General features: G+C 36.4%; 1 protein-coding gene across 1 annotated transcript; it reads left to right on the top strand.

Moving 5' to 3' along the window:
• The first annotated feature begins 3835 nt into the window (after window positions 1-3835).
• LOC127620793 (tubulin alpha-8 chain-like) lies at window positions 3836-14025 on the top strand. Its single transcript, XM_052094042.1, has 4 exons — window positions 3836-3856; window positions 12262-12481; window positions 12821-12969; window positions 13048-14025. Exons 1-4 carry the CDS (start codon window positions 3836-3838, stop codon window positions 14023-14025), a joined length of 1368 nt encoding a protein of 455 aa, XP_051950002.1.
• Window positions 14026-14523: the final 498 nt, after the last annotated feature.

The raw sequence follows: 14523 nt of genomic DNA, 5'->3' as shown, positions 1-14523 counted from the left end.
CCTCTGGTAAGACAGACCTTGTAGTAGGACACATTATCTTCACTCTGTGTCTCAATCCATGCCACATCGGATTTGCCTTTCGCCTTGACAGTGAGAGACTTGATCTTTGTCTCCTTTGAGATCTCCACGATAACAATGCCTGTCAAAGTATCCCCATTGCTAAAGGTGTTGAAGTTATTTAGGGCATCATACTCGATAGTGAATCTCTGGATTGTCATCTCCTGGAAAGGCAGATGAAGACTGAAACTGTATTATTGTTGTAAATGGATTTGCAGGATGCCTGGAGTTGTAATTATCACTCCTGTCTTTAAAAGAGAAACCTGGGGGTATTCGTATTGATGGAAAGCTCACCAAACTGGCTTAATGAGTTTCACTTTGAAAAGATACGCCTCTTACCTCACAACATCTACTACAACAGGTCTAACGTTTAAATGAAATGTTAAAGGGATAGTTCCCCCCAAAATGAAAATAATGTTATTCATTCACCCTCATGTTGTTCTAATGCTGTATGAATTTCATTCTTTCATGAAACACAAAAGGAGATGTTAGGCACAGCTTCAGTCACCATTTATTGTGAGGCAAAAACATGCAGTGCAAGTGAATAGTAACTGACATCCTGCCTAACATCTTCTTTTGTGAGGATGATTAAATAATGACAGAATTTTTATTTTTGTGTAACTATACCTTTAAGCACATGACAAAGTGAGAGAAATGTAACTATTTTTATAGTGTCAACGAGTCTACTGGGAATCTGCTTTTAGAGCAGGGTAGGGTAAACAGGGGCATTGTGAGGTAGGAAATAATGAGAATACAGCTCATGAAAAAACAAATATAACTCTCAGTGCACCTGGTCAAGTCAAATCATTGTTATTTGTATAGCGGTTTTCACAACACACATATCACAAAGCAGCTTTAAAGAAAATGATGGTTTAACAGAAAAATAAGCTGTAACAAATGTAATGTCTTGGAGTCAAAATTGTATGGTTTGATAAAAACTCTGATGGTAAATTGTGCCTTAAAATGAATAAATAATAAGTAAATAATATTTGTATTTAGACTCCCAGTAAGCAAGCTAAAGGTGACTGTGGCAAGGAACACAACTCCATATGATATTGGTTAATGAAAAATAACCTATGGGGAAACCAGGCTTACTGTAGGTGCCAGTTCCTCCAAATATTGTTTTATGTGCTGGATGGAAGTTTGTGGAATAATATTCCTGAGCAGCTGAATCTTTCTGTTGTAATGACCCATTTTCTCCACTTTGTAAGTGCATGGTGCACATAAAATGGCAATACAGTGGTTAATTGTGAAGGGATGTGTAACAAAGTTTAAGGAGGAAGCGGGAAACAGCTAAACAGTCAAAATGATATTTAATTTAAAAAAAGACACAAATACACACATGGCAGCTGCATGTGGCTCTCTCTTGAACTGCAGTGTCCCACTGCACTTATCTCTCTCCTCGGCTGATTAGCCCGATTGGGGGCCAGGCGTGTGTAGTCATGGCCCGGCTCTCCCCTCCTCCTCCTCACAGGATGGCTTTGAATAAACCAACAAAAAGCTTTTCTTGGTCATAACTACATCCTAATGGTCATTTTAAAAAGCTTTTTCTGGCATAATCTACGTTAGAAAATGTGCATTGAAATAGAATTCATATTTGTTAGTGAGTAAACTGGATTTTAATACATTTAGAGTCATAGAAATGTATATGTTACGTATGAGGAACTGCTTAAATGTGTTTGTTGCTTGAAGGCAACATTGTGCGACAGTGGAATGGATATAAATAATGGATAATATTGTTATTTTATTTTTTTTTTGAACGTGTTATACATTATAAGAGTCAGTCATAATGTACATTGAATTCTCACATGCACCTTCTCAGTAAATCTGCACTTTTATAAAGAACGTACATTTGGGTGGACAGAAATGGCTTGATTTTGAACATGATATAATTCACCAGAGGGAACACGAATTATCCTAATGGTAAATTCATACAGATCATGACTTAAAACCACACACAAACTATAACAATAGTGAAAAAAGCTAAAACTCTTCATTCTTGATAAAAATGTTTATTTCCCATATGTTCCATTTGTTTTGCAAGCATTGGGCTTTTGGGTATTCCGCACAGCTGTAAATTTGCATTTAATGATTTGAGTTAGTATTACTTGACTGCAAAGTTTAAGGAACATATGCTGTATATTTGAGTTATGATACCACATGACATCTCAAATACTTTTTAATTGGGACCACTTGATTTGTTTTTATTAATTACAACTTTAGGGGTAACCTGTAACTTGATTAAAACGAGTAAGAAAAGTACAAAATTAAGCTTAAGTCAACTATTTTTATTTTAGATAAATATTATAAGTATTTACTGTGCATTATCTAACTGTTTACTAATTAGTTAACATGTAAGTCAAATTACAATAAAAAAGTTATGCTCTATTCCAAATTCTATTAGACTGTCACATGGCAGTTTGTTTTTAATATTCTGACATCAGCAACGTCTCTGACTAATTTATCTGCATTGTTGCACAGTATTGCCTCCAGGCAGTATACATAAACAGGACCCTCAATATTTTATAGTTTTTGGTAATGAGGTAAAATATAAAATGTAATAATAATAAAAATATTTAACAATGCTTTCATAATCCATGAAATAGATATCACCACAGTAATGTGGAGCATATCAATTCCATCAAAAGACCCATTTGTGTAATTGTGGAAATTAACTCCTTATGTTACAAACTGATATTGAAAATGTTTATTTCTGAAGCTATGCCGGTAGTGCAGTATTTGATTCTATAGATTCTCAATAGCCAAACACACTCACGCATGACTGTAACTTGAAGCTGATACAGACATGGGGTTTCAAGGTCAGGGTTATCAGAATGATCTCCAATAAATGTTTAATCTCCAGCTCTTCGTAAAATGTAAGTTTTATTGTGAAGCTGCTCGGTTACATTTTTTTTAATCGAGTCATTATGAAAATCTTTGAAATTCTTTGAGCTTTTTTTTTTTCACTGGGCATTTTAATGAGAACATTTATAATTAATTAATGTCATTGTCTCATAGGTATCAGGCAAGAAAAATGTAATTGCATTAATATAATACAGTAACCTTTGCACTGCTTAAGCTTAGCCTATTACATATTTTTTCTCGATAGATCTATTTTCTACAGACTAATTTCTTTGTATTTTCCCAATTGCTTATTAAGGGCCACAAACAGTCTGTCTTAAATGACCTCATGTAGGGCAAAAAAGAAAATGTTTTAACATCACATATGAGTGCCAGCAAAGGATTTATAGCTCATATATAATGAAGTCAGACTTATTTAACACAGTTGAGTCAGTGGACTTGAATGAAGCTCCAATTCTTTATTCAGGCTCAAGCTTGATTAAACACTAATACATTAGAGCCAATTTAATGATGCTGAAAGCCAAATGGTTCACAATGGAACTTTTTGATGCTTTTGAGGAATCAGAATAAGTAATCTATCCTCTTGGATTTCCGAGGTTGTCTGCTGTGAGTTAACACCTCGTTTTACATTTATTTATTTGACAGACACTTCTGTTTGAAGCAGAGGAACCATTATAGCTCACTTTTAGAAATAACTAAATTAGCCAACCCACTTTTTAAGAAAAAAGATTTTATTTTTAATGCGTTTATTTTGCTTAATTATAGTGCAAGGGAAAAAATTGCAGCCGCTTACCAAAAACTAAGCCTTATACAAGGCTTTATTCCATTTCAAATTTCTATCCTTTTCCCTCACAAACTTCACTCCGTCTCATGGACTCGGATGTACGTCACTGCTTACCCTCATGAGTGTTCACTAATGGCGGAAGATGTGCAATGGGTTTAACTGGAACACTTGGAGCATGTTGAAGGCTGATGTCAGTTTGTGGAATTATGTAGTTATTTTTGCACCTGAGAAAACAATGTTTTCAGAGATTGATTTCAGAGGCTTGTGTATAAATCTTGTAAATTAATAAATGTTTTTCATTAGAATGAATTGTTAGAAAGGATTAATCAAAATTTACACAAATGAATATGTTAACATATCAATGAACAGTTAGCTACAAGTATTATGCTGTTAAATCTCAATAGAACTCTTTCTCTCTCTTTCCTAGCATTTGTCCCACGTAGGTGCAGCTGCAAGGTCCACTACGCCATATGCCCTTCCTGACACAACCCCCAGTGGCTTGAGTACTCTCACGCCTGGAGTACACACACATATGGTCAATTTAGAGTCTCCAATTCACTTAACCTGGTTGTTAAGGGACTTGTGGGTGAAACCGGAGCACCTGGAGGAAACCCACGTAAACACAGGGAGAGCATGCAAACTCCACACATAATGGCTCTAGTTGAGCCAGGACTCAAACCCAGGACCTTCTTGTTGTGAGGCGACAGTGAAATGGTAAATGGTCTGCACTTATATAGCGCCTTTTTAACCTTTTTTAAGCCCCCAACCCCCCAGTTCCTCTTCCCCTTGTCTAAAGCAAATTTTATTCAGGACTTCAGTATGGAGTATTTCTGTAAACATACATTTTGAACCGATTCTGCAATTTTGAACCAAAACAAGAGCCATGTAAGAGAGCTTACAGAGATGTTATGGCCTGGCAGAGGAGATCAATGCTATAATGGAGTATTTGTGGAGGAGATATCTGGACTAAAAGGCCCAGACCGGCAAAAAGAGAAAAGCAGAGAGAACATGAATCAAGCCAATCTATAATTTGCAAATAATTAAATTAATTGTTGCTATTAAATTAATTCAATTATCCATTTACACAAGAACACACATGCACACAAGTTTGAAAAATGTTATCATGTGGTACACTGCTCTTAAGCATATTTCTGAAAGAAAAACTTCATAAGTATTCATTGAAATCATAATTATTATAGTCTAATCAGGCACACACACACACATAGAGAGAGAGAGGGCAGTGACGTCACAGCTGTTCTCTTCACTTCTGCACATCTAACTGAATCCCACACACTCAAACAGAAATAAGCAGGCATACACACATGAAAACATGGGCACTTGATGATTGTTTTTTTTTTATTTATTTATTTTTTATTTGTATAGCACTTTTCACACATTTTCAAAGCAGCTTTACAGAAAAGCATGCTTTAACAGAAAAGGAAGCTGTAATATATGTAATGTCATAGTCATCATTGTGCAGTTTGATAAAAATGTGATTATATTAAATATAATTATTATTATTGCTGCTTAGCAAGTTCCCCTTGCTAAACAGCATGAATATAATGCCAAAATTATTATTATTATTTATGTGCAGTCCTTTAAAATGAGGAAACTATGTTAGTGTTAAGGGCCAATGTTAAAACAAAATGATTTTGTATGATCTGTAAGATTAATGACTAATGTCTTTGAAGTCCATCCTGGATTAACTGTGGAAGTTACACATATATTCACTGTCTTTTTTAATTTGGATGGTGAAGGCTTTAGTTGGTAATTAATTTATTATCTATGTATTCCATTTTTTTTTAAATATAGTCCATCCTTTGACCAAGGTGATGCAGGCAGAGATCAGAGACATGCATAGCAGTTCAACTAGACAAAGTAGTCAATTTTATTTCGTTTTATAGAAATTGTTACTATAAATTTCATGCATTTGTCAGTTTCAGTGATTGTGCATGGGTGGGGAGTTCATAGGACGTCTCTTGACAAAGGAAGAATTATACAGAGATACAGTGTCCTCTACAGGCAGATTAATGAAGTGCATTGCACAATAATGATAATTAATTAAAAAAAATAATCTTAATAGGCCTAGTAATAATAAACATATTTTTAGACAGTGTTAAGTCACTTTTAATTCCTGACACACCTGAAGTTTTAGTTGTGGTAAAATTGATTATTGTTTGTATTATTGCATCATGGCCGCAATTAAGTCATTTGTTTTTCAACTTTTTAAGGGAAAATTATTTGTTCATCTGATTTATTTATTTAATTTATAAGTCCTGCAAGTGATTATTCGGATCCTCAAGAATGTTCACATCATACACAATGGATTATATGACCCTGGATTTTCCATGGTGTTTAAGACAATAAGCACTTACAGTAAAATACTGGGAGACTCGTGGCTCTGGGCCTGCTGGAATAAACCTGAAGTTTGTTTGAAAACCAGGAATTTACCTGGAAATTTATGACAAGGCTATGTTTACATGCACCATCACAATGCGATTACAGTGCGATTAAGGCAATACTGCAATTAAACTGTTGCTCATGTTAACAAAATACTGTGATTATGATATTGTGATTATGCTAATTCTCTGATATTTGCAGTAAGATATGTGGAGTACTCCTATTTTAACCACTTTAGCCTATAAAAGCATAAACGCTTTAATCACATTTCTTCCACTCTGACCAAAGTGCACCTGCATCACTGCTGCAGACGAATGATGCGCTCAAGCAGGTTTCAAAAACATCACAAAACAGAAGAAGCTGCACTTACTTCTCGGATTCAAATATAAAGGCAGTTCCTTGCACCGTTTTCCAGCAGTGGTGCTCCCTCCGTTGCAGAATCTACAGCCCCACAGCAAAAAAAAATAAAAAATACAAACAAACATATTTTCCCAAGTTGTGAATGTCCGGTTGCAGTATGCAGAATATTGGTGAGATAAATGAGAATGTTGGTGAGATAAAAAGATCATATGCCACAAAACAATGGCCAGTAAACACATCACACAATACACAATAACAACATTTAGAATGTGTATTTAGATTCACAAATAAATCACTCTTATTAACAATACTTTTTAGTGAATCAAAACAGACAGTGCATCCAGAGTAGTTGAAAACTCTTTTTATTGCACTCTGATTATACCAATAATAAGAGTATTGGTGTACATGTAAACATAGCCAATTATCCTGTTAGCACTCCTAAGTTGTCAAATGTTGAAGCATGACATTATAATGATTAAACTCTGGTGCATTTTTGGGCTGTGTCCCACAATTTTTCACACTAAATTTAAAAGCTCACCATTCATACATACTGTGGACTAATTGCAAAGAATTGGTCTCATTTTTCAGAGAACCGTCCAAATAAAATAAACAGACTCTTTTTTATATATATATATATATGTATACAATCTAAACAGATTATTATTTATTGTTTTGAAGAAGAAAAAAAAATTTAAACATGTAATTCTGGTTCTGTTCACTCAACCTCACTTTGAAAAGTCTCATTTTATTCCACTAGGTGCCAGAAAGCACTAGAATTTTTTTTCTCTCTATCACATTCCATCACAATATACAGATCTACAATTTAGGTTGTCCATAGACATTCAGTCTAATTTTAGTTTCAAGCACCACCCTTGTTATTTGATGTTGACATTTTATCATCAGTAATCGGAAACATATTTCTTTGATTGTTTGTTTTGCATTCTTTTCTTTCTGGGTGGAATATCTTGTTCTTGACATCTAAGATATAACATTTGATTATTCAGCCAAGCAAGCTCACAGACAAGTAAACAATGGTCATTTTCTAGAAGTCTTCCAACGATAAATGCAAATATACAACTTTGGCTATTTGGGGCTTACAGCAGCAGTTATTGGAGTTTAAATGATACATTTGTATTTGATGACTTACAGAAATCAGCAATCTGTGGTATTATGACAACAGAAATAACTGTACAGTCACATTCCTGAGAATGAGCTTTCATTTGATATAAGACTTGTCCATTTTGATGCTGTGTGAAGGACTTTTATATTTATATACAATTTTTACCCCATTTCCTCTGGGGGTGCTAATTTTCAATGCAAATGTTTTGAGGCCTTATTTTGTTATTTTATGTAACAAATGCAGAAGTGATGGATATAACTGAACATTTCAGATTCTAAGCTTTCAAATGATACCTCATATGCTTGACTTATGTTTACGGATACTTTAACGTTTTAAGCGTTAAACTGAAAAACTTTTTCAGTGATATAATTCAATATAGAGTTAAGAAAATTTGTGATGGTTTTTCTGAAATAAATAAATAAAAAAAGTAATATATACTTTATTTATATTTTTTGTTTGTGTGTGTTTGTTTATTGTCGTAGTCCTCAGTAAAAACACAGCTTGCAACCTAACCATACTCTAAAGATCAGTAAATAAATACTTGGCAAGCATTCATATAATGACGCTGAAGGTTATTCAGTCAGGACCAGACACAACAAATGATTACTACTTGAATACTTGAATGAATAGTTTATTTGAATTTTATTGACAACTGAAGCATCTGTTGGTGTTGGTCGATATGTTTCTGTTCTGGGCAGCTATACATGGATGGAGCAGAGAGAACAGGTGTAACAGAACAGATCCAGCAGATTTATATTACGACATTGTTCAATTTTCACATTTCTGACAATGTGATCTATAATGTTACAATAGATAATTTGCATAAAATAGATTAGATATAATCTAATAGATATTACTCCAAATATAACAAGTTGGAAAATCAAGAACAATCCACAAACACATTAAAGATAGATTTACAATTGATTGTCAGTCTGGAATTACAAAGAATACAGAATAACAGCAAAGATGTTGAGATAACTAAATGCAAATCTTTCAAGATATGGAGCTGGGCATGGTGGAGGGTGTTAAGTGTAGCCTGCATCCATGCAATAGAAAGGCAACTACGAGAATGAATGAAGGGATGACATAAAAAGGACCTCTTGATAGGAGACTGAATTGTATTGAGAGACGTCATTAACAGCGGCGCGTCAGCTGATTGCAAGCTTGACAAATGTGACCTGCCTAAACTATAGGTTTTGGCATCTGCAAAGTAATGTTGTTACTGTAGGTTGTTCATGTACTTGACATGATTAAATGTTTAACAAATATTTTTGTTCACACATCAGCTAAGCCTCTCCTACTGAATTTGTGGTAACATCTAAATTAACTGGTTTGAAGTAAAAAAATATGATTTAATCACTATCACTAAGTCAACCAGATTACATTTTTACACCAACAAAACAAATTTTCAAGGGTAGGTCAGGTAGAAATAGGTTGTTAAAGTCCCTGTGAAGTGCCTTGATGAGCACAGTTCAATTGAATGTTTTGAGTATCTCCTACTGAACAGGAAGTGTGGGTGGGACGTGTCGAGCGACTCATCCCATTTTTAAAATAGCCAATAGGCTTTATTTACAGCCAGACACACCGCCTTCCTCTATGCTTCTCATATCAGAGCCACTTACCGAGGAAACTAGAGAAGTTATTTCAATACAGGCCAGCTTTTCTAAAGACTTGAGAAACGAACAATGATCTAACTGAAAACATGAATCCATAACCAGCCCACAAAAGTAGCACATCACAATTTTTGCTTATGACGAGGCTGAATATATCCATGTTTTGAATCACAATACACCAAGCATAAAGAATAAAGAACACGTCCTCTAGGTGTACATCTCAAGTAACCTCTTGCTGCACAAAAAATATAAATAAACTCCAGAAATTTTCCTTGCATCTAGAACCCAGAACTCACCTTTTAAGCAATTCATGTGGGAAATTCAGTTTGAAATGACCCTACAGCATGGACTGTGCTCCCTTCAAAGTGCCCAGCGAAGGCATGATCAAAGCCGTTATAACACAGCCAGATGCGCTGAACAGTTTTAGGTTCTCGCATTAGGAATTATTTCACTGTCAAAATAAATAAATAAATAAAATTGTTAATTCAACTTAAGTTAGTAGTCTTTTTGCTTTGACTCCTCAAGTTGCATAAACAAATAAACACCAATTTCTTTCAACTTTTGTAAACTATACTATCCATTGGCAAAACTGCATTTTTAGTAATCTTAATTTAACAGGTGTTTTTAAATTAACTTCAATATTATGACACGCAAGGTTTCCAAGAATGCTTTGCAGCATTTAAAGTTCAGATGTTGTATGTTCTAAATAAATAACTTTTTGAACAATGTTAAAAACTGAAAATTCTTTACTTTAAACGGGACACACAGAGTTTGCAACACAAACCTCAGTAATGGTGACACTCAACAAACACCATTAAATAAAATATAAGCTCTTAACATCACCACACAACTATTAACTAACAGCACAAATAAAGTCCACAAATCGCAAACAAAAGCCTACAACACTAACCTCATTATTTATTCATGTTGCAATGCATGCTGGGAGTTGGCAAATCTTTGCTTTTTGAGCAAGAATTTGGAGTGGGTTGGAATGGCAAATACTATTGTTAATCCAATTTAAGTACATAGAATCAAAACTGGCATGAATTTTGAGTTTTGTCAACTTAAAAAAGCTAATTGATACAACTAAACTAAGATGGATGTTTCTTTTCAGCTGGAAGTGAGAGACTGAGCATTTTCAATGCTTACAGTATGTCTTCTGAAAACAAATTTTGTAAATGTTTAGAAGCACACTAGAAGATTGTTGATCTTAAAGCTAATAGATACTAAAATCAGTAAAACTTTAAGGTAACAATTGCAGGCTACCGCTTTTAGTCCTCATGAAGTGCCTTTACGTTTTCTTTAGCCTGTTGCTGTATTTCCTAGTGAAACATCAATTTGGGGCCACTCGTGGCTTTTTCTTTAAATAGCTAATAGACCTTATTTACAGCAGCGCCATCTTTGATTTTTGACTGGAATGAAAATTAGGCTGTACCATCTTTGAACGACCCTAGAGCATGAACTGTGCTCCCTTCGAAGTGCATTGCGAATGAATTACCAGCTCAGGTGAGAACACAGCCATGTGCACTGATCAGATGTAGAGGGAGTGTGAATGTACAAGAGAAAAACAATAAAAGCAATGCAAAAGCCGTAACAAAGTCAGTCATTAAAAATGGTTTAATAACTATAAGAGTAAGTGTAGGTAACAGTATGTTTTAAAACACTATAAACAATAGCAATATTGATCGGATATACGTTCAAGACATGATGGCACTTATCGAAATCCCTCTGCACTACAGCAAGGTGGCAGTCCATGCCACAATCGAACATTCCTTAATTAAATGTCTAACTTTCAGAGCTTAGACCGAAAACAGCACTAGGCAGGAGGAAAATGTCATTCCAGAATGAGAGGTATAAACATAGCAAATTCAACGCATTCTAAATAAGAATGCAGTATGTTCATGACCTCAGATGCGGATCTGTGAAAAACATTCAAATTAATTAATCAACTGAGAAAATACTGGAACAGAAAGTGGAACATGATTGAACACAGCTCAGCCTGTAAACCTTCCATCAACACCACACACAAGTCACTTGAGATTTAAGGATTTCCCCAGGAAAGTAAAGGCCAGGCTGCCTGATGTGTGAAAGATCTAAAAAGCTAAAAGAGGGAGAATTCAACCTGTACAACCTGCAAAAACTTGCCCACAACCATATGGTAATATTTGTCAATGGATTTTTTTAGGAGCTAATGGCAAAAGGAGTGAAGAATTTTGTTTTATATAACTAATAAAAATGACAAAGTTTTCTAATATTGTATTTAGTCTTGTAATCTCTAGACAGATTGTGGCACTCTACACCTGATCAAGTATAAGGCCAGACAGAGAATGAATATGACCGCTTTCATATGTCAGAAATACAAAATTCTGCAACGCTAGCATTTGTGCTACAGGTGTATGATTGTCAAAAGAGAGTATAATTGACCATGTTTTGAACACCTGTCTCTGCTAATGTTTGTTAAACAAGGTTTAATATCATGTAATGTAGGAACGTTGACTCATTTATCGATATTATTTAATATAATACAGGTTTATCGCTTAGTTTATCTTGGCGGAATCTGAGTTTAAAATTTTCACATAAGTTTCCAAGTTGAAATTCTGACCTCAAGTGGCGTTCCATTGCACTTTTCCTAGTAGGAAGTTCAGACTTTCCAAATTGAATGGAATGCAGCATAATTACCTTCTTTTGCGCTGCTCTCAGAATGGCTGAGTTCTGAATATCATGCTCTGGGTAGTATTCCATCCCAAACTCCAGTGATTCCAGATGGGTAAGTGGTTAATTAAAAGCCACACCCTACTGATGTAATTGACAGCCTTATAAAGTAGGCCCAGGTGTGTGGTTTGGTTGAGGTGTGAAGGTGAGTTGGTTTTTGATTTTGAAGTATGTCATTAACCAGCCAGCTGACTTTCTGTTGACCATAGTAGTTTCTGTGCTCTCAGGATTTGAAGGCTCAGATTTAATTCCTGTTTGCGGTGATAGTTGACTACAATGGTGAGATTGATTCTTCAAACTAACTTAAAATGGGATTTCAAGTATGATCATGTATCTGTTTGTCTGGTTTTCAGAGGGAGTGTATCTCTGTACACATCGGGCAAGCAGGAGTCCAGATGGGAAACTCTTGCTGGGAGCTGTACTGTCTGGAACATGGCTTTCAACCAGATGGAACTATCATTAATGATGGAAGCTCATTGGTTGACTCCTCTTTTGGCACATTCTTTAGTGAAACTGGTGCAGGGAAGTACGTTCCTCGAGCCATATTCATTGACCTGGAGCCGACTGTAGTTGGTAAGTGTTTAACTCTGTCCAGGCTTCTGTTTCAGTTCTATGCACCCATCTCAGCTCTCTGTCCTTGCTGTGTAGCTGTGCACGGTTAGGATTTTTTTCGTCCAGATTTTGGGTACAAAAGCTTGTCACTGCAGTGCACCCCCTGTACTCTTTACATGTCAGTTGGAATGTATTTGTACCTTATCTGTTCTAAAAGGGCACATATTGGTAATTTAAGTTTAAGAATGCAGTGGGTGTACCTTGATGGTACTGCCCCAGTGACCAACTGTTTTATAACTTTGCAATGTTAGGTATTTAAAAACTGGAGAATTCTGTTTGTCCACTATGCTGCTTTTGTAGATGAGATCCGTAACGGAGCATATCGACAACTTTACCACCCTGAGCAGCTTATCAGTGGGAAGGAGGATGCGGCCAATAATTACGCACGAGGTCACTATACCATTGGCAAAGAGATCATAGACTCCGTTCTGGACCGAATGCGCAAAATGGTGAGGGGGGTTTTTTTTTTTTTTTTTTTAAATAAACCGGCCACATTTTGAACCATTTTCTGCCGTTTCCCCCTCTAGGCGGATCAGTGCACTGGTTTGCAGGGCTTCCTGATCTTCCACAGTTTTGGTGGTGGTACAGGCTCTGGTTTTACATCTCTCCTGATGGAGCGACTGTCTGTCGATTATGGTAAGAAGTCAAAGTTGGAGTTTTCGGTGTATCCTGCCCCACAGGTGAGCACTGCTGTGGTGGAGCCCTACAATTCTATTCTTACGACTCACACTACACTTGAGCACTCCGACTGCTCTTTCATGGTGGATAACGAAGCCATATTTGACATCTGTAAGCGAAATCTTGATATCGAGCGCCCATCCTACACCAACCTGAACCGGCTCATTGCCCAGATCGTGTCCTCCATCACCGCATCTCTGCGGTTTGATGGAGCTCTGAATGTGGACCTCACTGAGTTCCAGACCAACCTGGTCCCATACCCTCGTATCCACTTCCCGCTGGTCACCTATGCTCCCATCATCTCCGCAGAGAAGGCGTACCATGAGCAACTATCCGTACCAGAGATCACCAATGCCTGTTTTGAGCCGGCGAATCAGATGGTGAAGTGTGACCCTCGCCGTGGCAAATACATGGCCTGCTGTCTGCTGTACCGTGGTGACGTGGTGCCAAAAGATGTTAACTCTGCCATTGCCAGCATCAAGACACGACGCTCCATCCAGTTCGTAGACTGGTGTCCCACAGGGTTTAAGGTTGGCATCAACTATCAGCCGCCAACTGTTGTACCAGGTGGTGATCTGGCCAAGGTGCAGAGAGCTGTCTGTATGTTGAGCAACACCACGGCGATCGCAGAAGCCTGGAGCCGCCTGGACCACAAGTTTGACCTAATGTATGCCAAAAGGGCTTTCGTACATTGGTATGTGGGTGAAGGGATGGAGGAGGGAGAATTCTCGGAGGCACGAGAGGACATGGCTGCCTTGGAGAAGGACTATGAGGAGGTTGGTGCTGACTCTGCTCAAGATTGTGAGGAGGATGAGGAAGAGTATTGAAGATTAGTTTGTTATTTGACACTTGTAACTTAATAAATTTGTAGCATATGAAACTAAGTCTTAATACACTTTAATAGCCACAGTTCTTCTGAATGGTGAAATTTGAGTTCATTTTCCTGTACAAATCATATAACCAATACATGCGCATGAGCGTACAAGTCCATTTGAAAGCCTGGGTTAGTGGGTTAAAGTCCTAGTGAGTATGAGGTAAAATGCTGGTGCTCCTACACACTTGTTGCAAGTATAGACCTGCATTTTGAGATTGGGAAATTTAGAGAATATGTTGCAAAACATAAATGGCACCTTAGTACGAAGACATTAAGAAATCGTGCATCATTTAAAATATGTGGATTCATTACGTTTTTATAAATGCTCTTCATGTATCTGTAAATTTAAAAGGTTTTATAGTGTTTGTAGAGTAAGTGTAAAAAGTAAACCAAAGGATACTCCTTGCATATGTTAATTTTAGATTCAGTATAAATTTAGTTTGGCCAGCTC

This window comes from Xyrauchen texanus, chromosome 27 (genome assembly GCF_025860055.1).
Source record: "Xyrauchen texanus isolate HMW12.3.18 chromosome 27, RBS_HiC_50CHRs, whole genome shotgun sequence".
Taxonomy (NCBI): domain Eukaryota; kingdom Metazoa; phylum Chordata; class Actinopteri; order Cypriniformes; family Catostomidae; genus Xyrauchen; species Xyrauchen texanus.
The sequence above is the reverse complement of the archived record's forward strand: the minus strand, read 5'-3'. Positions and strand labels throughout refer to the sequence as shown.